This window comes from Lactuca virosa, chromosome 6 (assembly GCF_052849685.1).
Source record: "Lactuca virosa cultivar CGN04683 chromosome 6, Lactuca_virosa_CGN04683_v6, whole genome shotgun sequence".
In the NCBI taxonomy this organism is placed as follows: Eukaryota; Viridiplantae; Streptophyta; class Magnoliopsida; order Asterales; family Asteraceae; genus Lactuca; species Lactuca virosa.
The window spans coordinates 220,559,711-220,587,278 of NC_136431.1; the positions used below are offsets into that span (position 1 = coordinate 220,559,711).

General features: G+C 36.7%; 2 protein-coding genes and 1 pseudogene across 4 annotated transcripts; 2 read left to right on the forward strand and 1 right to left on the reverse strand.

Moving 5' to 3' along the window:
* The first annotated feature begins 273 nt into the window (after positions 1-273).
* On the forward strand, positions 274-7,133 carry LOC145121265 (protein GAMETE EXPRESSED 2-like). Its single transcript, XM_079057043.1, has 16 exons — positions 274-570; positions 1,080-1,409; positions 1,489-1,833; positions 1,932-2,597; positions 2,688-2,894; positions 2,974-3,117; positions 3,210-3,527; positions 3,622-3,746; positions 3,869-4,086; positions 4,368-4,595; positions 4,682-4,917; positions 5,149-5,393; positions 5,772-5,931; positions 6,309-6,457; positions 6,543-6,601; positions 6,709-7,133. The coding sequence occupies exons 1-16, from the start codon at positions 492-494 to the stop codon at positions 6,734-6,736; spliced, it is 3,537 nt and encodes a 1,178-aa protein (XP_078913169.1). The 5' UTR covers positions 274-491; the 3' UTR covers positions 6,737-7,133.
* Positions 7,134-14,122: 6,989 nt separating this feature from the next.
* Positions 14,123-22,482, forward strand: LOC145119598 (protein GAMETE EXPRESSED 2-like). 3 transcript variants are annotated; one of them, XM_079055274.1, is made up of 18 exons: positions 14,123-14,315; positions 14,855-15,184; positions 15,264-15,608; positions 15,706-16,368; positions 16,459-16,665; positions 16,744-16,814; positions 16,916-17,057; positions 17,171-17,488; positions 17,568-17,692; positions 17,826-18,043; positions 18,380-18,607; positions 18,694-18,929; positions 19,671-19,915; positions 20,294-20,453; positions 21,056-21,231; positions 21,317-21,375; positions 21,483-21,601; positions 22,402-22,482. In XM_079055274.1, exons 1-17 carry the CDS (start codon positions 14,237-14,239, stop codon positions 21,550-21,552), a joined length of 3,672 nt encoding a protein of 1,223 aa, XP_078911400.1. In that variant the 5' UTR covers positions 14,123-14,236; the 3' UTR covers positions 21,553-21,601; positions 22,402-22,482. The 3 variants fall into 3 exon arrangements, with proteins under 3 accessions (XP_078911400.1, XP_078911399.1, XP_078911401.1); XM_079055273.1 differs by lacking the exon at positions 22,402-22,482 and having other exon boundaries at positions 21,483-21,684; XM_079055275.1 differs by lacking the exons at positions 21,056-21,231; positions 21,317-21,375; positions 21,483-21,601; positions 22,402-22,482 and having other exon boundaries at positions 20,278-20,352.
* On the reverse strand, positions 22,143-24,511 carry LOC145119599 (subtilisin-like protease 4 pseudogene; annotated as a pseudogene).
* Positions 24,512-27,568: the final 3,057 nt, after the last annotated feature.

Sequence of the window (27,568 nt, forward strand, 5' to 3'; positions counted from 1 at the left end):
CTGATCATCCGCGTTCCTAAGTTGCATGAATACGCTGCGCGTACTCTTACATACACCCTGCGTACGACCAAAATCGCAAGCCTTTTTTCTCCAAGGGACCAAATGAGTCACTTTTATAAAAATTACAAGAAATAATAGAAGTACCTGATATCGGGAAATATGCAAGCGACACATCATCACCCTTCCTGCCAACCCTTGATTGAAACCCTTAAGAATTTAACAAACCGAAGCTTGGAATAAATCTGTTATTTTAAGTATACTTCAGGGACCGAACTTGTAATTTACCCTTAGGAGACGCCTTTCGTCCAAATAACGGTCTACTTTCAGGAGATGCACCGGAAACCTCCTCGTCTTTTCCTTATCTTCCGATAGATGCGGCCACAACCGATTTCCCTCCCTCTGAATACAATTACAAGTTCAAACCGCCATTTCACTATGCAACTTCTTCTTCTACTCAATATCCTTCAATTCTTCGGAAAACATCCTCGACCATGGCTGCTCAGTGGCTCTTCTGCAACGCTCTCATTGCCCTCCTCGTCCTCTTCATTGCTCCTCCTGTATCAAAATCAGGTTGATCTATGTCATACGCACTCACTCATGAATATATCTATGGCCTCCTCATTGCATATAAAATAGCGTAATCCGTTTATATTCAATTTCAATACGGTGATAGGGGAAAAACAAATTGAACACAACAAAATTTTCTAGGCATAGAATTCAAAAGATCTATGTGAAATTCGAATTAGGAACTAGGTTTGGATCTTCTAATGCAGTTACATTGTTCATGGAATGAAAGCACACTCTGGAACCAGATGAAACACTAACTAATCAAAAGCTAATTCAGAGAAGTGAAGCAACAACATGCGATTATCGTTCTCATACAATGGAAATAATGGATCTATTACAGGGAGAGCACCTCCTTTATAGACGAGTATGCTACTAACAGTATTGGAAGTATACCCCACAACTCTTAACTAACTAAGCAACTAAACTATTTAGAACAGGCTACTACTAACACAAGTCTAAGAATGGATCATATCTGTTCTACATTGTCTAATTTGCTGTACATTGTGTTGCAGATGATAGGTCAACACCGTCACCAGGTTTTGCTTATAGTTGGATGGATGATGATGATGAATTTTACCCAGGTGATATTGCAACGATTAAGGTTAAAATATTGGGGAATTACAACAGTGAGGAATACAAATACCCTTTTAATCCGAACATCACAGTGAATGGCTCAATGGGGAACAGTAGTTATGTTACCGATGTGCATTCCGATTTTGGCAATGACACGAACAATTGGTGGATTCTTTTTAAGCCAATCATGGTTGGATTTTTCTACGTGGTTATTGATGATGAACATTTCAGAGTGCATGACAACTCTTTGCATTTCCACGTTTCACCAGGTTTTTGTTTTAAATACACTTCTGGTTTTTATACTTGTATGTTAATACATCCGCTTATTTGGTGTACATTTTGTTGCAGCTGAGTCGTATATACCTCCTCATTTTATGTTTCGTTGGCTGAATTCTAAGAGTGAGTTTCAGGCAGGTGATACTGCAACTATTCAGGTTATAGTATCTGAGAATTTCAACACTAAGACATACAAATACCCTTTTAAACCCAACATCATAGTGAGTGACTACAATGGAAAGAATGAGAAGATGGGAAATTGTAGTTACATTACTGGGCTTTTTTCCAATTTGGGCCCTGATATGAACAAATGGGAGTTACATTTTATACCAATTATGGTTGGGACGTTCCACGTGCTTATCACTCAAGAAAATCTCAATGTGTTTGACACCTCTATGTCTTTCAATGTTACACCAGGTTTTTGTTTCGAATAAAGTTATGGTTTTTGCTCAATTTCCTTATCCTATGTTGTTATTGATAATGATACAATGTTTTTTTTTTTTTTTTAACTAAAGGTAAAATTTATAAACCTGGTGGGATTGTGTCATGGATGGGTGGAGTCAATCATTTTGCATTTGAGGCAAAAGCTGAACTCTTGATATTTCCTAAAGATGCATTTGGGAACAATCTTACATATATAAGTGAAAATTTTAAAATTTACTTTTTTGATTTATCTGTTACAAATGCAAAAGGTGAGGATGCATATTTTCGGAATTTGCAGCAGAGCGGATGGAGTAGATTTGGTGGTTTTGAGGTTTGGTTTATTGCAGCCACATCAGGAAATCTCTTACTTCACGTAAAAGATAAAAACCAACACTTGATTGGATCCCCATTGACTTTCACGGTTGACCATGGACCACTTGATGTTGGTAACTGTTTGCCACATTGGAGCACTGAATCAAAATCTTTTCAGATCTTTTCCACTATGGAAACATTTATAACTCAACGAGATAAATTTGGGAACCTTATTCCAGAATTTTATCCATTTGATTTTGATGTTATTGGTATGAAGGAAAATTTGTCTTTGCCAATTGGTGATGTGCAATATCAGGAAGTAGCTCCAGGTGTTCAATCGTTATCTTTCAAATTACTTATAGATGGGGAGTTTACACTCATCATTACAGATAAGGATAAGAAGCAACAGATCAAGAACATGCCACACGAATATAGGGTCTATGTTGGTGAGTTTTGTTTTTCTTTTATTTTTTGTCATTTTACTGTATTTTGTTAAAATGGTGATGGTTTGAATATGGTAGGAGACTCTTGAATAGGGTATTGTGATGGAATGAAGAGTATTGTTAATGGATCTGGTTTACAAAACTCTGTTGCTGGAGAAGTTTCAAAATTTTCTATCTTCTTAAGGGATATTTATGACTATCCTTCACCATTTGACTTGCTTAAAATTCGAGTAGAAATCACATTGCCTTCACTCTCGCTTGATGTGGATCCACACATAAATCCAGTGGATCCTCACAATGGTATAGGTTTTTTTTTTTCTCTCTTTCAAAATTTATATTTTTATATATAGATTAACGAAAACATTCAGAGATGTAACAGGTGAGAATGAGGAATGGCAAACATGGAATAGTGACTTTGAGGTTGTTTATATACCTGAAAAGAGTGGGATGTATGAGATTCATGTATATTGTGGCAACATTCCATTGAATGGAGGAAATCCATTCACAAAGTTTGTAAGTGCAGGTATTACTGAAAACCTATCAATTGCAACATTTGTTTGATTAGGTGTTTGGATTATGATAACATAATATACTATGTTCCTTAATTTGATGCAGGCAAGGTCAATGCATCTGTATCAAGAGTTGTAAAATATGAAGCAAGAGTATCAAAAACGGTTTTACATAGTGTAGATGTGCAACTGATGGATTCTTTTTCTAATCCAGTCTTGTTAAAAGCATCAGAATTGTCCAAATTGACACTGGATCCTGATTCAATCAACAGATCATTTTTCATGGTTGTAATGTTTGTAGACAACAGGGATGGGACATACACTGGCTTCTACATGCCAATGATTCTTGGAACATACAAGATATGTGCTTCATTTGAAGGAAAGAGTATCCCCCCATGTCCCTTTGAGGTGACTACTTACAACAGTAAGTTTAAATTAGGAATTTTGAAAATTTAAATACAAATTTTGAATGTGCGTCCTTTTGTGTCCATATGACCTATAACTTTTTTGTTCTTCAGGGGAGGACTTTCCTATCGCTTATGGTCTTGATGTCTCTGTTTGGGAGGATGAATCCATAGTTTTTAATGTTCTAGTAAACGATTACTTTGTTGGTGGAAAGGCAAAAGTTCTTGAATATCAACAGGTATGATTTATTGTTATACTATGTAGTTTTTGATTAAACATCCATCATCATAATTGTTTTTACTGTTTGAAAGGAAAAAAACAAAATATTATTATTGAATTTATTATATTTTGTGTTGGCAGCCAGGTCATGGTTCACTTTTGCAGGATGGAGATCTGTTTATATACACTCCATTTAAGAGATTTTATGGAAATGATTCATTTCCATACTCAATGTCAGATGCAAATGGCAACATTGCTTCTTCTCATGTAAACATATTTGTCATCTGTATTCCCCCACAGTTTGTTTCTTTTCCACCTCAATTGCAGGCAGATGAAGATACCTTCAGTCCTAAATTTGGGTAAGGTGTTAGACGTGTATTACAACTTACTAAAATACCATTTTACCCTTGCATTCTGAAAAACAAATTCACAATATTCATCAATTGTAACATGAGATGAGTTGGGAGGAAAAAAAAAGGAGTAAATGGGTAAAAGGCTTGTGTCTTGATACATTAAGCCAGACCTTTTTAGTCATTCTTTCCAGATTATGTTCTTAGCCCATTAAGCCCATTTAGTCAAAAAGAAACAACCTCTCATTATTTGGTAAATTCTTATATTATATGGTTGTTTCTTTTCACAGTGGTTATTCAGGCTTTGAGATCACATATTCAGATTCAACAGAGAACATCTCTATTATGTTCACTGCACAACATGGATCATTCTTTCTCTCTCCTCTACTTATGCAACTTTGGGATCCCATGTGGAATGAGATTTCAGTCACTAAAATGGAAGGAAGGTCTAAAGAATTGATTATAAGAGGTCGTTTGGAAGTTATTAATTTTGCCATCAAATCACTCAAATACATCGGGTACTCAAAATTCAACCAATTTTTCACTACTATCCCTTTACTTTTGAGTTTTAACCTCTTAATATTATATGATATTTATAAATCAGGGAGGGGAACTTCAGTGGTAAAGATACTCTTAAGGTTACCACCATGAATAAGCATGGGAAGCATGATTGGGATATTCCAATAATTGTCAACCCAAGAAATGATCCTCCGTTTATTAATGTCCCTGAGTTCATCATGTTGGAGAATGTGACAGAAGATGAAGGTTTCTTGATCTTTGATAGACAACGAGACAATGTTAGCTTCTCTATTGGGGATCCAGATCATCTTCACTTTACAGGTATTGTAAAAACAGTTTACTTTCATTTCTCTGTATTACAGTTTACAACACTGCACTTTTCATATATTTTCTTATTAAGACATTGTACTTTGAAAAATCTATGAGGTTATAGCACTTTATGTCCACTTTTTTCTTATTAGGAGACTATAGTTTGAAAAATCTATTGAATTGGAAGAAATATACAATTAACAAAAAAACCTGAAAGTATATTGCTATTTGTTGAAAATGCAGGAAATAAGAGTCACTTCCGCGTGATGTTTTCTGTGGAAGTTAGTTCTGGATATTTCTCAGCAAACCTTCCAGCTGAGCTTACAAGCACAACTGAATTAAAGTTAAAGAATAGCAACAGCAATCAGTGGCAACCCCTTCTTACATTTATTGAAATCTCAAGACGTTTTTCCCTCAAAGCAAAAGCCATTAGATTCAGGGGAACAATTGAAGATTGCAACACTCTCCTCCAACAAATCCTTTATCATGTGAGTTTTATATATATATATTTTTTTTAAGAAATTGCAACATACTTTCATTTACTTGTTTACTACACCATCTTACTTTCATTACTTTATATCACAACACCCTACTTCAAAATAAAATAAAAAACTTATTTATTTATTGTACTTTCATTTTTTGTTCTAATTAGGACAGTGTTCTTTTAAAAATCTACCTAATCATAGCAGTGAAGAATCTTTTTGGGTTTGATATGACTTTGCTATAATTAGGTAGATTTTTCAAAGTATAATGTCCTATCTATAAAAAAAAGTTGAAAGTACAATGTCATAATAGGTTAGAATTTAAACATACAATGTCCTAAACCCTTGACTGACTGAATGTCTGTAAGTACAAATAAAATACAGGGTGATGAGGATGGTGGGGTGCTTACAGTGAGTGTGAATGATATGGGGTGGTATGGATGTTATCCAGAAGATTGTCAACAGATGATGTCAGCGCCTCTTATTTCTGAGGCCACCATCAACTTGATAAGAAAGATGCCTGTGGATCCGGTGGTAGCTCACTGTAAGTTACATCTATGTAATCATATTTATGCTACTACTTTTTGCTACTAATCCAAGAGGGAATGGAATTGAGCATTCCGATTCCTTCGTCCAATGGGGAGGGGTGTTTTTTTTGTTCACTCTTTGATGAAATGGAATGATATATTATAATTATAAGTTACATTATGTTGATTCCATTCTCTTGTCCAATGGGGAGGGGTGTTATGTATCTTATTGAGTTATTTCTGTAAACACTTTTTTATAAGTGATGAACTTCATTCCATTTCCTCAAGCCAACCAAACATGATAATGGAATGTAATGATCTATTCCATTATGTTGATTCCATTCTCTTGTGATTCCATAGATAACTGTTAATTATTTCATTACATAATGTACAGCTCTTATGTCAGCGATTGTGATCGAAGCCATTATACTCACATTATTGGTTGCGTTACTAATATTTTTCACATGTAAATGTGTATTTGTCCTCCTACACAAAAAGATCAAAAATCAACCTCAACCTCAATCTCAAAATTTACACCACATGGTAAATTTTATAACATTATATATTTTTGTTATCGTCCTATTTATTATTTTAAATAATTTATAATCACTTCCAAACTCATGTGCAGTCAAGTACAAAAGACTCATCTGAGAATATAACTGGACAGCCTTCTGGCTTATCTAAACGGTAAGTATATATTTCTTAAATGTGTTCATGGTGTGGGCTTTATTTATTTGTTAAGAAATGACAAACATTATTTAATAAATATTTTATTGTTGATGTTGACATAACAGGCTGCATGAGGAATCAAAATTGGGCTAAGTGTTGATTCTCACACATCAAGCCCATCTGGAGCAAATTAATGGAACTCTATCTGTAAATGCCTCTTCATTAGTTAAAATCCTTCACTAGGTCAATAACCGTATTTTTCCAACTTCTTTTGGTATGTATGTATGTATATAGTCTTTAAATCAGTTAATTGTGGAGATATTGATTTCAAATCCTTGGTTTGGAAACATATGTGTAACATCTTACACATAGCTCCTTGTTAACACTTCCGTATATTAAAACGTGTTTATTTTTTTATGTAATTACTTCTATATAAGATCGATGAGGTTCATGTGTGTAATGACATCCCTTATGACATAGGAATTATTCCATGCTTGTAATTCTCTATTCTGAACCCATTAAACTTTGTTTATGTAAGTACTTTCACTAAGTCCTATTAGTTTTCTCAATATAAATTTATGTCTTGAATCCTAAGATATAGACGAAAAGGTTTCATCATCATCATGGGTTTCTTTGAATCCTTTTGCTACAAGACATGCTTTATAGATCCATTTTCACTCAATAGTCATATATTTTGACATATTAACTAAGTCCTAAACTTTATTATTGCACATGGATTGCATCTTGGAATATATTGTGTCGATCTATTTTTTAGAATCTAACTCTGATTGGCTTGTTGGTAGTTAGCAGACTCATCTTGAATAATTGCTATTCCTTCATCATTCCTAACAAGAAATCCATAGCTCTCATTTCTTAAAGTCTACAACTATCCGTAATGGCGATAACCTATTTTTCCAAAAAAAAAAAAAAAAAGTTTCGGATCAAGCTAGAAACACTTTGTTTAAGACGGATTCTATCAGTACTATGGTTTGTTTTCTTTAGGAATTAGGATATCTAAAAATATACATTTTTCGGATTGTACGCCTAGCTTGTCATTTTTGCCTAACATTAGGCATCGGCTACCACATTAGCTTTGCCAGGATGATACAAAATCTCACAGTCATAGTCTTTCACTACATCCAACCACCTCCTCTGTCTCATATTCAGGTTGGGCTGATCCATAAGGTACTTCAGGCTCTTATGGTCCGTGTATATGGTACATCAGACACCATAGAGATAGTGGCGCCAAATCTTAAGGGCGAATACCACCGCCCCCAGCTCCAAATCATGGGTGGGATATCTCGTCTCGTGAGGCTTCAGTTGCCTCGATGCATATGCTATCACGTGCCCCCTCTGCATCAACACGGCATCCAACCCGGAAATGGATGCATCACAGTAGACTACGAAGTCCTCTACTCCCTCCGGAAGGGTTAACATTGGAGCTTCGCACAATCTCTGGCGAAGAGTCTCAAATGAGGCCTGCTGCTCGGGCCCCCAGACAAAAGTAACACCCTTCCTGGTCAACCTGGTGAGAGGAACGACAATCTTGGAGAAATCTCTGATAAACCTTCGATAGTAACCTGCCAAACCCAGAAAACTCCTGATCTCGGATGGGGATCTCGGCACCTCCCAATGCATAACTTCCTCAATCTTGGCCGAGTCGACCAAAATCTCATTCTGATTAACGAGGTGTCCCAAGAGCTGGACCTCTCGTAACCAGAAATCACACTTGGAGAATTTGGCATAAAGCCTCTCCATCCTCAATACTCCAAGAATCTCCCGCAGGTGCTCCTCATGCACACCTGGTTAACACCCTAGACCTCGAGTGTACCAAAATGTCGTCGATGAATACGATCACCGATCGATCCAACATGGGCCTGCACACCTGGTTCATGAGGTCCATGAACGTTGTCGGTGCATTGGTGAGCCCGAAAGGCATCACCACAAACTCGTAGGGCCCATAACGAGTTCGGAAAGTTGTCTTCTGAATGTCCTCCTCACAGACTCTCATCTGATGATAGCCGAATCTCAAATCAATCTTGGAAAACCAAGACGCCCCCTGCAACTGATCCAACACTTCGTCGATCCTCGGTAGTGGATAATGGTTCTTGACCGTCAGCTTGTTCAGCTCCCGGTAATCGATGCACATCTGGTGTGAACCATCCTTTTTCTTGACAAAAAGGATCGGCGCTCCCCATGGTGACTTACTCGGTCTAATAAAACCCTTCCCCAGCAGCTCCTGGAGCTGCGAGGACAACTCCTGCATCTCAGGCGGCACACAGCGATAAGGTGCCTTAGCAATAGGCGCCGCACCCGGAATCAGATCGACCCGAAACTCCACCTGCCTCTCGGGAGGCACACCCGGAAATTCCTCGGGGAAAACATCCGGGAACTCACACACTACCAGAACATCGGAAATAGAACTCGGCCTCTCAGTGGCAACTCGCGTATCCATCACGTACGCTAAAAACCCCATGCATCCTTGCTGTAAACTCTGCCTTGCCCTGGCGGCAGAGCAGAAAGCTGATTCTGATCTGGTTCCCTCGCCATACACAGTAAGTACTCCCCCACCAGGGTCTCGTATGGTCACCATCTGATGCTCACAGTCAATCACGGCTCCAAACCGGCTCAACCAATCTATGCCCACTATGACACAGACATCCCCCATCGCTATCGGCACCAGATCTATCGGGAACTCAACACCGAAGATCTCTAAAACACATCCCCGGAATATATCAGTGGAAAAAATTACATGCTCGTCGGCTATAGAAACCCTCAGTGGTCGACTCAACGCCTCGCGTCTAGCACTAATGTGACGACTAAAGGATAAAGACATGGAAGATTGACTCGCACCCGAGTCAAATAACACCAAGGCAGGCACATAACTCACAAGAAAAGTACATATATGCAACACAGTATAAGCATAACAAATCTCAAAATAACATAAATAAGGAGATACGTACCAACAACAACATCAGGCGTTGCACGGACCTCCTCCGCAGTCAGCTGGAATGCTCTCCCACGAGCCCTTGGAGCATCGACCTTCCCCGGCCGACCATCAGTAACACGTAAGGTTGCAGGAGCAGAAGCCTGGGCTGATCCCTGAGTGAGCTGAGGACACTCGACCTTCCGGTGGCCAGTCTGGTTGCAATGAAAGCAAACCGAAAATCCCTTGGGGTAGTCCCTCGCCATGTGCCCCTCCTTGCCACATTTGTAGCAAATCCCTGCTCGGCAAGATCCCTCATGGCTCTTGCCGCACTTGCCACAAGTGCGACCCTTCTGGCCTCCTGCTCTCGAATCAGCAGACTTAGCCCGCTTTGTCGCCAGTTGCGACTGCACTGGTCTCCTGTCTCTCCCCTGCTGCTCTCCCTCTTCTCTGGTCTGAATCTCCAGCTCAATATCTCTCCTCTTGGAATTGGTCTACAAATCAGCCAATGACCGATATGATGAGTTCTCCACGAACTCCTGTATATCTCTCCTCAAGATGCTTAAATACCGGCTCACACGTGCCTGCTCAGTAGACACGTGCTCAGGGCAGAACAACGCCCGCTCATGGAACATCCTCGTAATCTATGTCACTGATTATGTCTTCTACTTGAGAGACAGAAACTCATGTGTCAAATGTTCCTTATCCGCCTGGGGAACATGTTCATCTCTGAACAACTTTGGTAAACCTCTCCCAAGTAACTGCAGCATGATCTGTAGGAGTAAAATCAGTCGTCACGAACTTCCACCAGTCCTTCGCTCCCAAGCGAAGCTGGTTCATTGCAAACCGAACTCTTAAGTGCTTCGGACACGAACACATATAGAAACACCCCTCAATGCCGGAGATCCTTCTCATGGCAACAATCGAGTCCTGGGTCCCGCCAAACTCTGGTGGCTTCGTGTTGCTGAACTCCCGAAACAATAATGAGTCACCCCATCGTGGCCTCGCAGCAGCTACGACTGCGGTGGCTGCAGCAGCAGCAGCCTCTGTGACAGCAGCATATCGCTCATCAAATGTCTCAATCAGCGTGGTCTTAATAGACCCGAACATCTCTGGTATGGCCTCTCTGATAGCTGCGGCCACCTCCTCATGAATGATCATGCGGATCTCCTCGTCACTGGTACCACTGCTCCCGGGGTTGTTGCGGGTAATCACCATAGTGCCTCTGAAACACAAACATGAAAATTATCAGAGACTAGTTCAAGCACTCACGCCATTACCCATCCCTACATGCTCCTTAGTATCCTAAGGTTCTTACTTAGGTCGCATACAAATCCGGTGCTTTCAGTAGTACGGGCCCAATACTACCTTCCACACCAACCTGTAGTCGTCCCAAGTCCTCCTCCTAGGATCCTAATTCACAAGTACTCTATCCCTCACGAATATCAAACTACTCCCTCAGTAGATTCCTCAATGCTCATCTAGGTATCTCTCCTAGATTACTCCAAACTCTCTCTAAAGAAAATTCCTGCTAAGTATCCCTACTCAACACACACACAGAGCAAATAGCAGATAAGATCAATCAATAGCATTTCCTAGGCTAAGACATCATGAATCAGGCAACTCTAGCTCTAAACCCCTAAAATACCTATCCTATCCTCTAGCATGCAACTCTAATATCTCATAAGTATCTCATAATATAATCAAGTAATGGTATTTTGGGAAATCACCGTTCGGTCTCTGGCTGATTGTACACACTGCTTCATTTCGTTTTCTCTTAAAAACTCTTACTCGTTCTTAGAAAAAAATCATTTCTTTTTAGAAATTTTTCTCAATTCATCAGTTTGAGTCCAGACATACCTGAGAGTACATCTGAATCCCTCAAACCAAGGCTCTGATACCAACTTGTAACACTCTAAATTTTCAAACAAAATTTTCATTTTTAAAATCGCATAAAACCCAATATCACATTTCTCAAAAACCCAAATGTATAAATTATTCAAAACACAAGACCACAAAATGTTTGATAATATCCCAGAATCATCAAAACATAATCTCAAGCTGGTGTGTACAATCAAACCGGTGCCTTCCCGTGATCCTAAGAGGTACCTGAAACACATATCACACAACATTGTAAGCACAAAGCTTAACGAGTTCCCCAAAATACCATGTACAAATAATTAGCCTCTCATGGCTAAATCTCAATAAGGACCCTCCTGTCATGTGTCTCAGTGAGGACCCTCTGGTCTCACAGCTCGGGTCGGACCCTCCAGTCCGGTATCTCAGTGAAGACCTTCCGGTCTCACAACTCGGTTTGGACCCACCGGTCCTAACTCAATAAAGCACAGAAATAATATACATTATAAATCACAAAGAAAAAATGCATGATATCACAACTCGGCATAAGCACATAAGACCCTCCGGTCAATAACTCAAATAAGACCCTCCGGTCAATAACTCACATAAGACCCTCCGGTCACACAATATTACCACTCAGGTAAGTATAGTGGGAAGACTCATCTCGTAAGCAAATCAAGTTTGTCTCGTACTCAACGATCGGTCTCGACTCCGCCTACATATGTCATAATCATCTCTAACTAACACTTATAACAACAACTCTAAAGATGTTAAGCTAACCCCTTCACTAACTCTTGGAAAGGGTGAAAAGACCATTTTACCCCTCCATGGCCTCCATATCCATAACTTGACCAAACCCTAAAAGTCAACGGAAGTCAACACTCGAGTCAACAGTCCCTGTTGACCCAACTCGTCGAGTGCATCTATGCGACTCGTCGAGTTCCTCCTGTTCTTAGAAAATCGGGAAAACTCCAACTCACCTCGCCGAGTTGTCTCATCAACTCGTCGAGTTTACATACATCCAGAATATTGGGGAAAACCCTAACCGACTCGTCGAGTTGACTCATGCACTCGTCGAGTCAATTTAGTCTATTTTCTCATTCAGACGTTTTTAAGCAGAACTAAAGCCCCATACTCTAGATCTAGCCTTCCAAGGCTGCAGTATCACGTAAAGCTGCAAGCTTTACGTCCATGCATGGCATCTAGGGCTCAAAATGCCAAAACAAGCTCTATAGAGGGTTTAATGCATGAAAGCTGGCCAATATCTTGATAAAGCTTGAATCTTTAGGCCCAAGGGACCTCATACTGTCCAGATCTGAAGTCTCAACTCCATGGCAAGCTCAAACGACTTAAGGACCCAAAGAAAGGATGGAAATGGCCATAAACTCCCTAGTGAAGGGATCTAACCAACCGATGATCAAGGTGATAGCTTTTTACCTCCAAATAGCAGCTAGCACTAAGAGAACACCGGATCCAAGGTCTTCTTCTCGTTCCACACCTTTTGCTCTTCAATCTCCTTCCAAAAATGCACTAGAGCATACAATATTAGCCTTTCTCTCTCTCACAGATGAATACAACTCGATTAGGGTTTCTCTCAGTGTGTCAAAATGATAAGGGAGGCGGAAATGAAGGCTTAAGGTCCTTTAAATAGGGTACAAACCCTGAAAATTAGGGTTTTCACACTCAACACCTACTCGTCGAGTTGGGGTCCTCCAACTCGTCGAGTAGACTCTAAAAATCCTGCGGTTATCTCCATCTCTACTCGGCGAGTTGGGGCCTCCAACTCGTCGAGTCGCCCTGGCAAAATGAGTATAACTTAATTAATTATGATACCTGGGAGTCGGGATGTTACAATATATATATATATATATATATATATATATATATATATATATATATATATATATATATATATATATATATACACTCAAATTGTTATTAAATATGACAATTAACATATCCTACTTGCAAATACATCAATATATATTAGACATAACAGATCACATGTCTCACATGTCTCAGTTATATTTTCACGTAAAAAATTATTATTTTGATTTTCCTAAGTAAACATGATATGATGATACATAATTCAAATCAAATAAGTCTAAGAGATGGCACCAACCAAACAAACATTAAATAAGTATAGGGGATTACACCAAATAAACATAAGGTGACAGTTCCTGGATGTTGGTTCAACAAACAATCAAATAAACACTTATGTTTGAAATAACTAGATCTATGAGCAAGTTAGAAGCTTTTTACTCACAATGGTCTAGGAATGAAATAACCTTACTGGATCTATAATTGAACCCTTCTTCTATACACTTTTCCACCACTTTGCTCTTCAATATCCAACCTTTCAATGGAGAAGTAAGCTCATAAATGATGTCAAGGTTCAAAAACAAGTAAGATGATGCTAGGGTTTCTTAGGAATGATCTTAAGTGATGGAGGCTGGTTATGAGAGGGTTTCCCATAAGTTAGAACCCTTAAATAGGGCTCAAAACCGAAGAATTAGGGTTTTGATCTGTTGCGGTTACGCCCTGCGTACCATAAATTACGCCATGCGTAGTTCATTAAACCCGCGTCCAAAATTCAGAATGTATAGCTTGGAATAAATCTGTTATTTTAAGTATACTTCAGGGACCGAACTTGTAATTTACCCTTTGGAGACGCCTTTCGTCCAAATAACGGTCTGCTTTCTGGTGATACGCCGGAAACCTCCTCTTCTTTTCCTTATCTTCCGATAGATGCGGCCACAACCGATTTCCCTCCCTCTGAATACAATTACAAGTTCAAACCGCCATTTCACTATGCAACTTCTTCTTCTTCTACTCAAAATCCCTCAATTCTGCGGAAAACATCCTCGACCATGGCTGCTCAGTGGCTCTTCTGCAACGCTCTCATTGCCCTCCTCATCCTCTTCATTGCTCCTCATCTATCAAAATCAGGTTAATCTATGTCATACGCACTCACTCACGAATATATCTATGTCCTCCTCATTGCATATAAAATAGCGTAATCCGTTTATATTTGATTTCAATACGGTGATAGGGAAAAAACAAATTGAACACAACAAATTTTCTAGGCATAGAATTCGAAAAATGTATGTGAAATTCGAATTAGGAACTAGGTTTGGATCTTCTAATGCAGTTACATTGTTCATGGAATGAAAGCACACTCTGGAACAAAATGAAACACTAATTAATCAAAAGCTAATTCAAAGAAGTGAAACAACAACATGTGATTATCGTTCTCATACAATGGAAATAGTGGATCTATTCAAACTCTACAACACAAAACATAACAGGGAGAGCTACCTCTTTTATATAGGAGTATGCTACTAACAATATTGGAACTTGGAAGTTTACCCCACAACTCTTAGTTAACTAAGAAACTAAACTACTTAGAACAAGCTAACACTAACACAAGTCTAAGAATGGATCATATCTGTTCTACATTGTCTTATTTGCTGTACATTGTGTTGCAGATGATAGGTCAACACCGTCACCAGGTTTTGCTTATAGTTGGATGGATGATGATGATGAATTTTACCCAGGTGATATTGCGACAATTAAGGTTAAAATATTGGGGAATTACCAGAGTGAAGAATACAGATACCCTTTTAATCCGAACATCACAGTGAATGGCACAATGGGGAACAGTAGTTATGTTACTGATGTGCATTCGGATTTTGGCAATGACACGAACAATTGGCGGATTCTTTTTAAGCCAATCATGGTTGGATTATTCTACGTGGTTATCGATGAGGAACATTTCAGAGTGCATGACAACTCTTTGCATTTCCATGTTTCACCAGGTTTTTGTTTTAAATACACTTCTGGTTTTTATACTTGTATGTTCATACATCCGCTTATTTGTTGTACATTTTGTTGCAGCTGAGTCGAATATACCTCCTCATTTTATTTTTCGTTGGCTGAATTATAAGAGTGAGTTTAGGGCAGGTGAAATTGCAACTATTCAGGTTATAGTATTTGAGAATTTCAACACTAAGACATACAAATACCCTTTTAATCCCAACATCACATTGAGTGACTACAGTGGAAAGAATGAGAAGATGGGAAATAGTAGTTACATTACAGGGGTTTCTTACACTTTGGGCCCTGATACGAACAAATGGGAGTTACATTTTATGCCAATTATGGTTGGGACGTTCCACGTGCTTATCACTCAAGAAAATCTCAATGTGTTTGACGCCTCTATGTCTTTCAGTGTTACACCAGGTTTTTGTTTCGAAAAAAGTTATGGTTTTTGCTCAATTTTCTTATCCTTTGTTGTTATTGATAATGATACAATCGTTTTTTCTTTTTAAAACTAAAGCTTTCATTTATAAACCTGCTGGGACTGTGTCATGGAGAGGTGAATGCAATCATTTTGTAGCTGGGACAACAGCTAAAATCATGGTACTTCCTAAAGATGCATTTGGGAACAATGCTACACGTAAAAGTGAAGGAAGTAATGTCATTTTTGACATATATGCTACAACTGAAAAAGGTGAGGATGCAAAGGTGTTGGATGTGAGTCAAAATGGATGGAATAGATTTGGTGGTTTATCCACTAACTTTATTGCAGCCACATCAGGAAATCTCTTACTTCACGTAAAAGATAAAAACCAACACTTGATTGGTTCCCCGTTGACTTTCACGGTTGACCCTGGAGCACTTGATGTTGGTAACTGTGTGCCACATTGGGGCATTGAATCAAAATCTTTTCAGATCTTTTCCATAATGGAAACATTTATAACTCAACGAGATAAATATGGGAACCTTATTCCAGGGTTTTATCCATTTGATTTTGATGTTATTGAGAAGGGGAGATATTTGTCTTTGCCTATTGGTGATTTGAAATATCAGGAAGTAGTTCCAGGTGTTCAATCACTATCTTTCAAATTACTTCAACATGGGGAGTTTTCACTCATCATTACAGATAAGGATAAGAAGAAACAGATCTTGAATATGCCATACGAATTTAGCATCTACATTGGTGAGTTTTGTTTTTCTTTTATTTTTTGTTGTTTTACTCTATTTTGTTAAAATGGTGATGGTTTGTATATGGTAGGAGAATCTTGAATAGGGTATTGTGATGGAATGAAGAGTATTGTTAATGGATCTGGTTTACATAACTCTGTTGCTGGAGAAGTTTCAAAATTTTCTATCGTGTTAAGAGATGCTTATCAGTATCCATCACCAATTGAGGTACATAGACTTCGAGTAGAAATCACATTGCCTTCACTCTCACTTCATGTGGATCCACAAATATATCCAATGAATCCTGACAATGGTATAAGTATTTTTTTTATCTCTTTCAAAATTTATATTTTTATATATACATTAACGAAAACATTCAAAGATGTAACAGGTACTCAGTCAACTGGAATGTTCAACTTTGGTGCATTGGAAGTTCCATCTATTTACTTGCATAACAACAAAGTAAGTACTTGTTTATATTGCTCTCAATGCATTTTACATTCTACATATTAATAACATCATAATAATAATGATAATGATGGTTTCTGTTTCTTATATTATAGTCTGATGAGGATTGGAAAACGTGGAATAGTAACTTTGAGGTTGTTTATATACCTGAAAAGAGTGGGGTATATGAGATTCATATATATTGTGGCAACATTCCACTGAATGAAGAAAAGCCATTCACAAAGTTTGTAAGTGCAGGTATTGCTGAAAAACTATTAATTGCAACATTTGTTTAATTAGGATTAGGTGAAGGGTTTAGTTATATTTGGATTATGATAACATAATATACTATGTTCCTTAATTTGATGCAGGCAAGGTCAATGCATCCGTATCAAGAGTTGTAAAATATAAAACAAGAGTCTCAAAAGCGGTTTTACATAGTGTAGATCTGCAACTGATGGATTCTTTTTCTAATCCAGTCTTGTTACAAGAATCAGAATTATCCAAATTAACACTGGAGCCTGATTCAATCAACAAACCATTTTTCATGGTTGTATTGTTTGTAGACAACAGGGATGGGACATACACTGGCTTCTACATGCCGATGAATCTTGGAACTTACAAGATATGTGCTTCATTTGATGGAATGAGTATCTCCCCAAGTCCCTTTGAGGTGACTACTTACAACAGTAAGTTTAATTAGGAGTTGAATATTTAAATAGAAATAGAATATGTGTCCATATGATGTATATTTTTTTTGTTCTTCAGGGGAGGACTTTCCTATAGCTTATGGTCTTGATGTCTCTGTTTGGGAGGACGAATCCATAGTTTTTAATGCTCTAGTAAATGATTACTTTGTTGGTGGAAAGGCAAAAGTCGTTGAATATGAAAGGGTATGATATTTACTATTTAGTTTTTAATTAAACATCGATCATCATAATTGTTTTTAATGTTTGAAAAGTTCAAAATACTACTAGTATTCAGCTGCAATATTATTTCTGAATGAAATATATTTTGTATTGGCAGCCAGGTCATGGTTCACTTTTGCAGTATGGAGATCTGTTTATATACACTCCATTTAAGAGATTTTATGGAAATGATTCATTTCCATACTCAATGTCAGATGCAAATGGCAACATTGCTTCTTCTCATGTAAACATATTTGTCGACTGTATTCCCCCACAGTTTGTTTCTTTTCCACCTCAATTGCAGGCAGATGAAGATACCCTCAGTCCTAAATTTGGGTAAGGTGTTAAACGTATTACAACTTACTAATAAGATAGTGTTGTATGTCTGGATGAAGTGTTGTATATATGAAGTCTTTCTAGAAAAATGAGAGACCATTCTACCCTTACAATCTGAAAAACAAATTCAAAATATTCATTAATTTGAATGTGAGAGGAGTTAGGAGGAAAAAAGAAGAAAGGAGAAAATAGGTATTAAGCCAGACTGTTTTAGTCATTCTTTCCAGATTATGTTCTTAACCCATTAAACCCATTTAGTCAAAAAGAAACAACCTCTAAATGTTGGTTAACATTATTTGGTAAATTCTTATATTATATGGTTGTTTCTTTTCGCAGTGGTTATTCAGGCTTTGAGATCACATATTCAGATTCAACAGAGAACATCTCTATTATGTTCACTGCACAACACGGATCATTCTTTCTCTCTCCTCTACTGATGCAACTTTGGGATCCCATGTGGAAGGAGATTTCAGTCACCAAAAGGGAAGGAAGATCTAAAGAATTGATTATAAGTGGTCGCTTGGAAGTTATCAATTTTGCCATTAAATCACTCAAATACATCGGGTACTCAAAATTCAACCAATTTTTCACTACTATCCCTTTACTTTTGAGTTTTAACCTCTTAATATTATATGATATTTATAAATCAGGGAGGGGAACTTTAGTGGTGAAGATACTCTTAGGGTTACCACCATGAACAAGCATGGAAAGTATGATTTGGATATTCCAGTCATTGTCAACCCAAGAAATGATCCTCCATTTATTAATGTCCCTGAGTTCATCATGATGGAGAATGTGACAGAAGATGAAGGTTTCTTGATCTTTGATAGACAACGAGACAATTTTAACTTTTCTATTGGGGATCCGGATCATGTTCACTTTACAGGTATATTACAGTTTACAGTTTAATGAACCAGAGGTAAAATTGAAAAAAAAAATTGCAAACATTTGGTTTTAATGAACCTAAAATCTGCAAAGGGCTTTCATTTCTTTCTATTACAGTTTACAACACTGCACTTTTCATCTATTTTCTTATTAAGACATTGTACTTTAAAAAATCTACCAGATATTTTGGGTTTTTTTTCCAGATTAAACCTCAACTTTATTTTTTTCCTAAAAAGAACTTGCATTTTTTCAATTATTCCAATTTTGCCCTTTAGGCAGGTTTTCCAGTTTTAGACAATTTTTTCCGGAAAAACCCTCAACTTTTCTTTCCCAAAAAATCCCGTAGATTTTTACTTTTTTTTTTCAAAAACACATTGTCAAATGTGAGGGTTTTTTCAGAAAACTGAAAATTTCTGAGGGTTTTCCGGGAAAAAAAGTTGAGCTTTTTTTTTCCGGAAAATTACCGGTAAACCTGCTAAAAGGGCCAAATCGAAAAAAATGAAAAAATGCAAGGTCTTGTTTTACGAAAAAATTAAAGTTGAGGTTTAATCCGAAAAATATAGGGTCTTTTATGATATTAACCCTTGAAAAATATACTGAATTATAGCAGTAAAAATTGGCTTGTTCTTTGATGACATGGATATAGTTGGGTTAGTTTTTGAAAGTACAATGCTGTAACTGGAAGAAATATACAATTAACAAAAAAACACTGAAAGTATATTGCTATTTGTTGAAAATGCAGGAAATAAAAGTCACTTTCGTGTGATGTTTTCTGTGGAAGTTAGTTCTGGATATTTCTCAGCAAACCTTCCAGCTGAGCTTACAAGCACAACTGAATTAAAGTTAAAGAATAGCAACAGCAATCAGTGGCAACCCCTTCTTACATTTATTGAAATCTCAAGACGTTTTTCCCTCAAAGCAAAAGCCATTAGATTCAGGGGAACAATTGAAGATTGCAACACTCTCCTCCAACAAATCCTTTATCATGTGAGTTTTATATATATATATTTTTTTTAAGAAATTGCAACATACTTTCATTTACTTGTTTACTACACCATCTTACTTTCATTACTTTATATCACAACACCCTACTTCAAAATAAAATAAAAAACTTATTTATTTATTGTACTTTCATTTTTTGTTCTAATTAGGACAGTGTTCTTTTAAAAATCTACCTAATCATAGCAGTGAAGAATCTTTTTGGGTTTGATATGACTTTGCTATAATTAGGTAGATTTTTCAAAGTATAATGTCCTATCTATAAAAAAAAGTTGAAAGTACAATGTCATAATAGGTTAGAATTTAAACATACAATGTCCTAAACCCTTGACTGACTGAATGTCTGTAAGTACAAATAAAATACAGGGTGATGAGGATGGTGGGGTGCTTACAGTGAGTGTGAATGATATGGGGTGGTATGGATGTTATCCAGAAGATTGTCAACAGATGATGTCAGCGCCTCTTATTTCTGAGGCCACCATCAACTTGATAAGAAAGATGCCTGTGGATCCGGTGGTAGCTCACTGTAAGTTACATCTATGTAATCATATTTATGCTACTACTTTTTGCTACTAATCCAAGAGGGAATGGAATTGAGCATTCCGATTCCTTCGTCCAATGGGGAGGGGTGTTTTTTTTGTTCACTCTTTGATGAAATGGAATGATATATTATAATTATAAGTTACTTTCGTCAATATAATCTTCAATGACAATAATATATTAAAAAGTTTCAAAACTTCAATTAAATTATTTTTTGTTATTTTCTAAAAGTAAGTAAAACTGTTTTTCTGATAGTAGTTTTATTATATAGCTTATTTTTGTGGAAAAAATCAAGTGATAAATGAACTTTTTTTTTTTTTTTAAAAATATTTGAAATAGATATAGTATACATTTCAAAATTCAAACACCGTGAACAATGTATATAGGCAATTTATTTAGCGGTATATCTCATTGGATGAAAGTTTATTTAACATTTTTTGTATTTGATGACATTAATTCCATTTCCTGAAGCTAACCAAACATGGTAAAGGAATATAATGACCCATTTCATTATGTTGTTGATTCCATTCTCTTATGCTTCCTTAGATAGTTATTTAACTGATAATTATTACATTACATGATGTACAGCTCTTATATCAGCGATTGTGATCGAATCCACTATACTCTCATCATTGGTCGCGATACTAATATTTTTCACATATAAATGTGTATTTGCCCTCCTACACAAAAAGTTCAAAGATCAACCTCAACCTCAATCTCAAAATTTTCAGCTTCATAAGCTGCAAAGCTCCCATGAAGACATGGTAAATTTTATAACATCAAATATTTTTGTTATCATCTTATTTATTATTTTAAATAATTTATAATCACTTCCAAACTCATGTGCAGTCAAGTACAAAAGATTCATCTGAGAATATAACTGGACAGCCTTCCGGCTTATCTAATCCGTAAGTATATATTTCTTAAATGTGTTCATGTTGTGGGCCTTATTTATTTGTTAAGAAATGACAAACATTATTTAATAAATATTTTATTGTTGATGTTGACATAACAGGTTGCATGAAGAATCAAAAATTGGGCTAAGTGTTGATTCTCACACATCAAGCCCATCTGGAGCAAATTAATGGAACTCTATCTGTAAATCCCCCCTCATTGGTTAAAATCATTCACTAGGTCAGTAACTGTATTTTTCCAAGTTCTTTTTGTATGTATGTATATAGTCTTTAAATCAGTAAACTGTGGAGATATTGATTTCAGATCCTTGTTTTGGAAGCATATATATATATATATATATATATATATATATATATATATATATGTGTGTGTAACATCTTACACATAGGAATTATTCCATGCTTGTAGTTTTCTATTTTGAACCCTTTCAAAACTTTGTCTTTGTAAATACTTTGACCAAGTCCTATTAGTCGTCTGTATCTAAAATCTAAATCTATATATCATGACTCCTAAGATATATATAAGACCCAAGAATTGTCATTATGCAAGGCCAAGATGTTTTCTATCAGTATTATGTCATCCACATCCACATACAAGATCTATTAGATTATTGTGCTCTAACTGACCTTGTGATCACATGGTTGATCTTCATTCTCAGAAACTCAAACTCTTTGATTTTATAATTAAAATGCATTTTCCAACACATATGTGGTGATAAACATAGTAAAGTTATGGAGTTAAACGATTTCCAGACCCACAATGTATAATTATAAATATTCCCCAACAAGATCCAAGAACAATTAAGTATTCAGTCTCACATTCATCATAAGTAGTACATGGCTGGTTTTAAACGAAGTTCACAGAGATTACACTTTGAACCATGTACTTAGTAGAGACCCATGCTATATAACCTTGAGAATATTCACCTGCTTCCTCATTTGTACGTCTGAAAATCACCGAGTATGTTGCCTTCTCATTCATCTCCCTGAAACTAATCTTGCTGGGATTAACACTAACAGATACTCCTTTTGGTGCAACAACTTTAGCAACATATGATGTATAAGCTTCTCCAACATTTGTCACTGTCCTTGTAAACGTTTGAGATGATCCAAGTTTAACAGAAAATGAAGGATAATTCAACTGGGCTTCTGGTATGCTAGATTTCATTGAACATTTAATCGGCCGATGTGCAATGATCCCAACTTCTTCATCACTATACCCAAGCCCACACAAGTAGGGTATGTAATCATCAGGCTGGATATCATAGATCAATCCAGGATTATTTGCCTTTGATGGGTTAACATGTCCCGCACCCGTAGCAAATAGATCAGCTGGTTGGAGTGTTTCATCTACTATTGGTGTACCTTTGAGATTAACAAGATCTGCAGAAGTCATTATAGCTGACTTTATAGCTGCTGGTGTCCAATAAGGATGAGTAGCTTTCAGCAGTGCTGCAACACCGCTGAGATGTGGGCATGACATTGATGTTCCAGACATCATGTTAAATGGAGATTTTGTGTTGGTGCTTCCTGGAAGTGGGGTTGTCCATGCTGCTAGAATGCTGACACCTGGTCCAATAATGTCTGGTTTCAGAATTCCTGGGCTCACTGTATTCGGACCTCTAGAAGAGAATGAAGCCACAGAAGGAGCTAAAGGGTCTCCAATTATTGTTCCTTTGAACAATATAGCTGCCATTGGTGTAAGTGTTGAGTTGATGTAAGCTTTAATCTCCAGTCCAGCTGTGTAACTCACCTGTGTTGCAGGGAGGACATGTGCATCTGCATCTAGGCTGAATCCCTGTGGCTCTTGGTTCATCAATATCATAGCTCCACCACCTGCATCCTTCACCACTTGTCCTTTCTCTATTCTTGATGTCACACCTCTCTCACACAACACCACTTTTCCCTTCACATCCATACCTTCAAGTGATCCGTTGACACATAACTTTGAATCTTGTTTTTCATTAGCACCAGCGTACACGAGTGGTGAAAGTGTAGAAGAAGGGGAGCCTTTTGGTTGAAATAAAGATTCACCATCAAATTCTTTATTGTTTCCTAGTTTTGCTATGGCTTTGATTTTTCTGTCAGTTGTGCTAGCACCAACTGTTAGAACCCATGGAGCTACATTTGTTGCAGTGCCATTGAATGGACCTGAGTTCCCTGTTGCACAGCTCACAAAGATTCCTTTTTGGATAGCTGCAAATGAAGCTATTGCAATGTTGTCTTGAAAAAAAGGCACGTTTTCCTCTTCTCCAAGTGAAATTGATATCACATCAACTCCATCAGCTACTGCAGCATCAAGCCCGGCTAATATGTCACTCTCTGGGCAATCTGGACCGAAACATACTTTATAAACCGCTAGATGAGCATAGGGTGCCACCCCGACAGCTGTCCCTGCAGCACCACCAAGTGCTTCTGCATTCTTCACAAAACCACCAGCAGCTGTGCTTGCAGTATGTGTCCCATGTCCATCTTCATCTATTGGTGTCTCGACTTTCTTGCTTGTGTTTGAGGCCATGGAAGCGATGTTAAAAGATCTTGCACCTATGAGTTTGTTGTTGCATGTTGAGGCATTGAACTCACACCTTCCTTTCCATTTAGAAGGCGGAGGTGGCATTCCATACTCACTAAATGAAGCATGACCTGGTAGAATTCCACCATCTAATACGCCAATGATACTACCTTTCCCAAAGTTTGAATCCTTCCAAAAACCAGACTCCTGATGCAACCCCAAGAATGTTGGTGTATGAGTCGTCTGAAGCTTTAAAGTTCTTTCTTGATAAGCTGATACAAACCCATCTTTCTTTCTCATGGCTTCAATATCTGCATCAGTGAGTCTTGCTGCAAAACCACTGACAACATTTTGGTATGAGTAAAGTAATGGTTCCTCTTTCTCTGTGGATGCAAGACGAAAGGGAAGAAATGATCGATGATATGCTTTGTGATCTTCATGACTCAGCGTGGATAGAGAAACATCGGGTTTCTTTACATGGATAATGTAAGTTTTTAAGACACTGACACTTGTCTTTTCAGAGTCGATGCCTTGAGCAATCACAAGAGATAATGTAAACAGTAGGATCAAAATTAGGAGTGGGTTGATCGTCATTTCTAACAGGTGTTTACAGATCATGGAGAAGTCAAAAGGAGGTTTAGACTTTGCTATGGTTTTGGCAGAACTTGGTTTAGATATATATAGATTCAAAAAGAGTTTGAGCCATGTGTATTAAGTGCCTAAAAGAGTATATGGTATTGCCACATGTTAAGACATGAATAACCTAATACTGCAAGAATCTTGAACGGCAGAACATATTATGGTCTTAATTTGTTTGAAAAACTTTCTCTACAACATTTTCCATCTGGTCGTTATCATTTCAATATTTCATTACAAAAAATCATAGTATTTTTTTGGTCAAGACAATATTTCCCATATCTTGTAACTATTGAAAACTATATTAGACGCTTAAAAAATAGACAATTTTTTCTAGAACTGTAGATTTAAGCCGATGTTGCACTGTTGATTTGTGGAGCATGATCTCCCCTTTGACCTCATTGTCGCTACAGAGACTAAGCAATGGTCAAAGCCCAAAGCTACAGAGTAGGGCGGCAATTACGGAGTGGTTGTAGGGTGGTTGTGGAGTGTGGCTGCAAGGTAGCCTACAAGGCGTTGTGGTGTACGACATACCGCAATTAAAGTGCTCAATGACAGACTATGTGGTGCTCGATCATTGGGTCTGAGTCCGTGATGACTTTTAAACCCAGTTTACAATCAGTTTTTTAGGTCAACTTGTCTCTATAAATAATTAATATGAATATAACCCTAAACAGAAATCGTGCGTGACAACTATTATTTATGAAATCTCTCTAGTTTGTTTGTGGACGTAGCTCGATTGATTGTGTTTTCTATGTCTATCAAAGTCTTAATATTTACTTTTCATAGGATGATATGTTTTATCCATTATGTTTCCGCTAATGATGCCCTTTCTAATCTGTACTTACCGAAAAAAACTTATTATAAAACTTTCAAACTTCTTATAAATTTATTGAACGGTATTGAATCTAGTTTTAAACATAAGTGTTTTGTTTAAGACAGATAAATAAGCGGCAAAAAGAGCATAACCGTATGGCATATTGGCATGCCAAGGCTTGTTTAACCTTATACTACAAGAATCTTGGAACAATTCAACATATTATATATCATTATGATTTTGTTTATAATATGATTTATTAATTTGTTTATATAATTGGATTCTTGTGTTTATCATGTTTCAATGATTGGTTGATCCTTTCTTCCTTCCTTAATGCAACAGTGTAACAAATTCAATACTTCTTTCATAAAGACCGGAACTAAACGAGAAATCGAATTTTGCCTATCATTTATACATAACTGAATCTGCAATATTTAAGGCTGAGATTCAAACTCACAAATGGTAATTTATGATCAAAAGCCCTAACCAGCTGAATCTCAACATGTCCCACAAAAAAAATGATGATAAGCCAATGTCCTAAAGAGTTAATTGTATTTGCGACTATTCTATATAAATTTGTGACAAAAAGTCCATCTATAAGTCTTTAGTGAAGTTTATTAATGTTAGCTCACAAAAAAAAAAAAAAAATGCATCTTCGGTGACTTTTCTCTAAGCTAACGGCTAAAATACTAAATAACATTTATAAGGCAAGCCAAACAAGCTGATAAGTTAACTTATAAATTAATAATGATTGGTAAAAAAAATAGCTTATAAGCTAAATTGCAAAAATAAAATAACATAAATGGACGTTTAGATATAAAACTAAAAACTAATATTATATACAATTAACAATTAAGGGCATATTTTCAATATTTTTGAAAAAACTGCATAAGTTTATCAAAAGTTATCTCAAGGTAGTTCATAAGATAAAACAAGTTATGTTTGTGGTTTTATCAAAAGTAAATTACAATAACCTAGCTTATAAGTTTTTTTCCCCAAACAAGGTATAAATTGTCTCAATATATGACAAACTTTGACCAATTTAGGATGGAAATTCCTACATTAATTTAACAATGTGAAACTTCATCCATTGGTATTTTCTGTTTATATCTAGTAATTAATTTTCCATTTGGTATTTTCATATGAAATTAGCAACAAAATACACACTGAAGAGTACATACGAACAAATAAATTCATACAAGACAAATTCAATCTGACAACACAAAAGAACTCTTATTTACTTATTTCTTACGAGAACATGGGTATTAACGCATCAACTTGCATATGTTGAACGCCATAAACAGAATTCTATAGTTGAAAAAAAAAAAAAGATCAGCATATCTTGAATGTTGCTCAAGCCTTATACTTTCAATCTCATGTTCCCATTGAATACTGATTTGATTGTATTGTATTCACATAGTTATATTATTGATCAATCATCTTCCTTCAAAAATCCTTGGTAATATTTCTCATCATCAAAAACTCTTCAATAAAAGGCCTGATTATTCTACATTAATCAACATTCCGAACATTTGGATGCTTAGCATTTGCTTCTACACTTCAAGCAAGTAGAAGACCAGGTACAATTTGCATTGTGGTTGTTAGAAGACATGGATTTACTTGCTGCTAAACCAGCTCAATTTCATATAGATCCCAAATACAAGTCGTCAAACTTTAAAGGTGACATTTTAGATGATCGATCACAACTTTGATGCTTAATTGGAAGATTGATTTACCTTACCATTATGTGACCAGATACCACTTATGCAATGCATCATTTTTTTAGTTCAGTCATATGCAAGCTATTATTCATTTGTTAGGTTATTAGAAATCATGTCCCGGTCAAGGTGTTTTTCTCTCTGCAAAATCATCTATTCAACTTAAAGCTTTTAGTGATTTGGATTAGGCAGGTTGTCAAGACACCCGAAGATTTGTGACTTGGTTTTGTGTATTCCTTGGAGACTCTTATTAATTCAAAATCTAAGAAACAAACCATTGTATCTTGATCATCTACCTACCGAGGTTGAATATCTAGCCATTGCAGTTGTTACATGCGAAGTCATATGGCTATGTCATTTGATGCAAGATTTTGGAATTAAGAATGATAACCCAAATGTGATCTTATGTGACAATGAATAAGCAATTCAACTTGCTACATATCTCATATTTCACAAAGGAACCAAGCATATTAAGTTAGATTGTCACTTCATTCATGATAAAAT

Bases quoted from the DNA above. Each gene is read 5' to 3' on its own strand.
- LOC145121265 (XM_079057043.1), top strand. From the start codon at position 492: ATGGCTGCTCAGTGGCTCTTCTGCAACGCTCTCATTGCCCTCCTCGTC. The intron at 2,895-2,973 runs GTATAGGTTTTT...GAGATGTAACAG, and splicing joins TCCAGTGGATCCTCACAATG to GTGAGAATGAGGAATGGCAA. The intron at 6,602-6,708 runs GTAAGTATATAT...TTGACATAACAG, and splicing joins CCTTCTGGCTTATCTAAACG to GCTGCATGAGGAATCAAAAT.
- LOC145119598 (XM_079055274.1), top strand. From the start codon at position 14,237: ATGGCTGCTCAGTGGCTCTTCTGCAACGCTCTCATTGCCCTCCTCATC. The intron at 17,489-17,567 runs GTAAGTTTAATT...TTTGTTCTTCAG, and splicing joins TGAGGTGACTACTTACAACA to GGGAGGACTTTCCTATAGCT. The intron at 19,916-20,293 runs GTGAGTTTTATA...AATAAAATACAG, and splicing joins TCCAACAAATCCTTTATCAT to GGTGATGAGGATGGTGGGGT.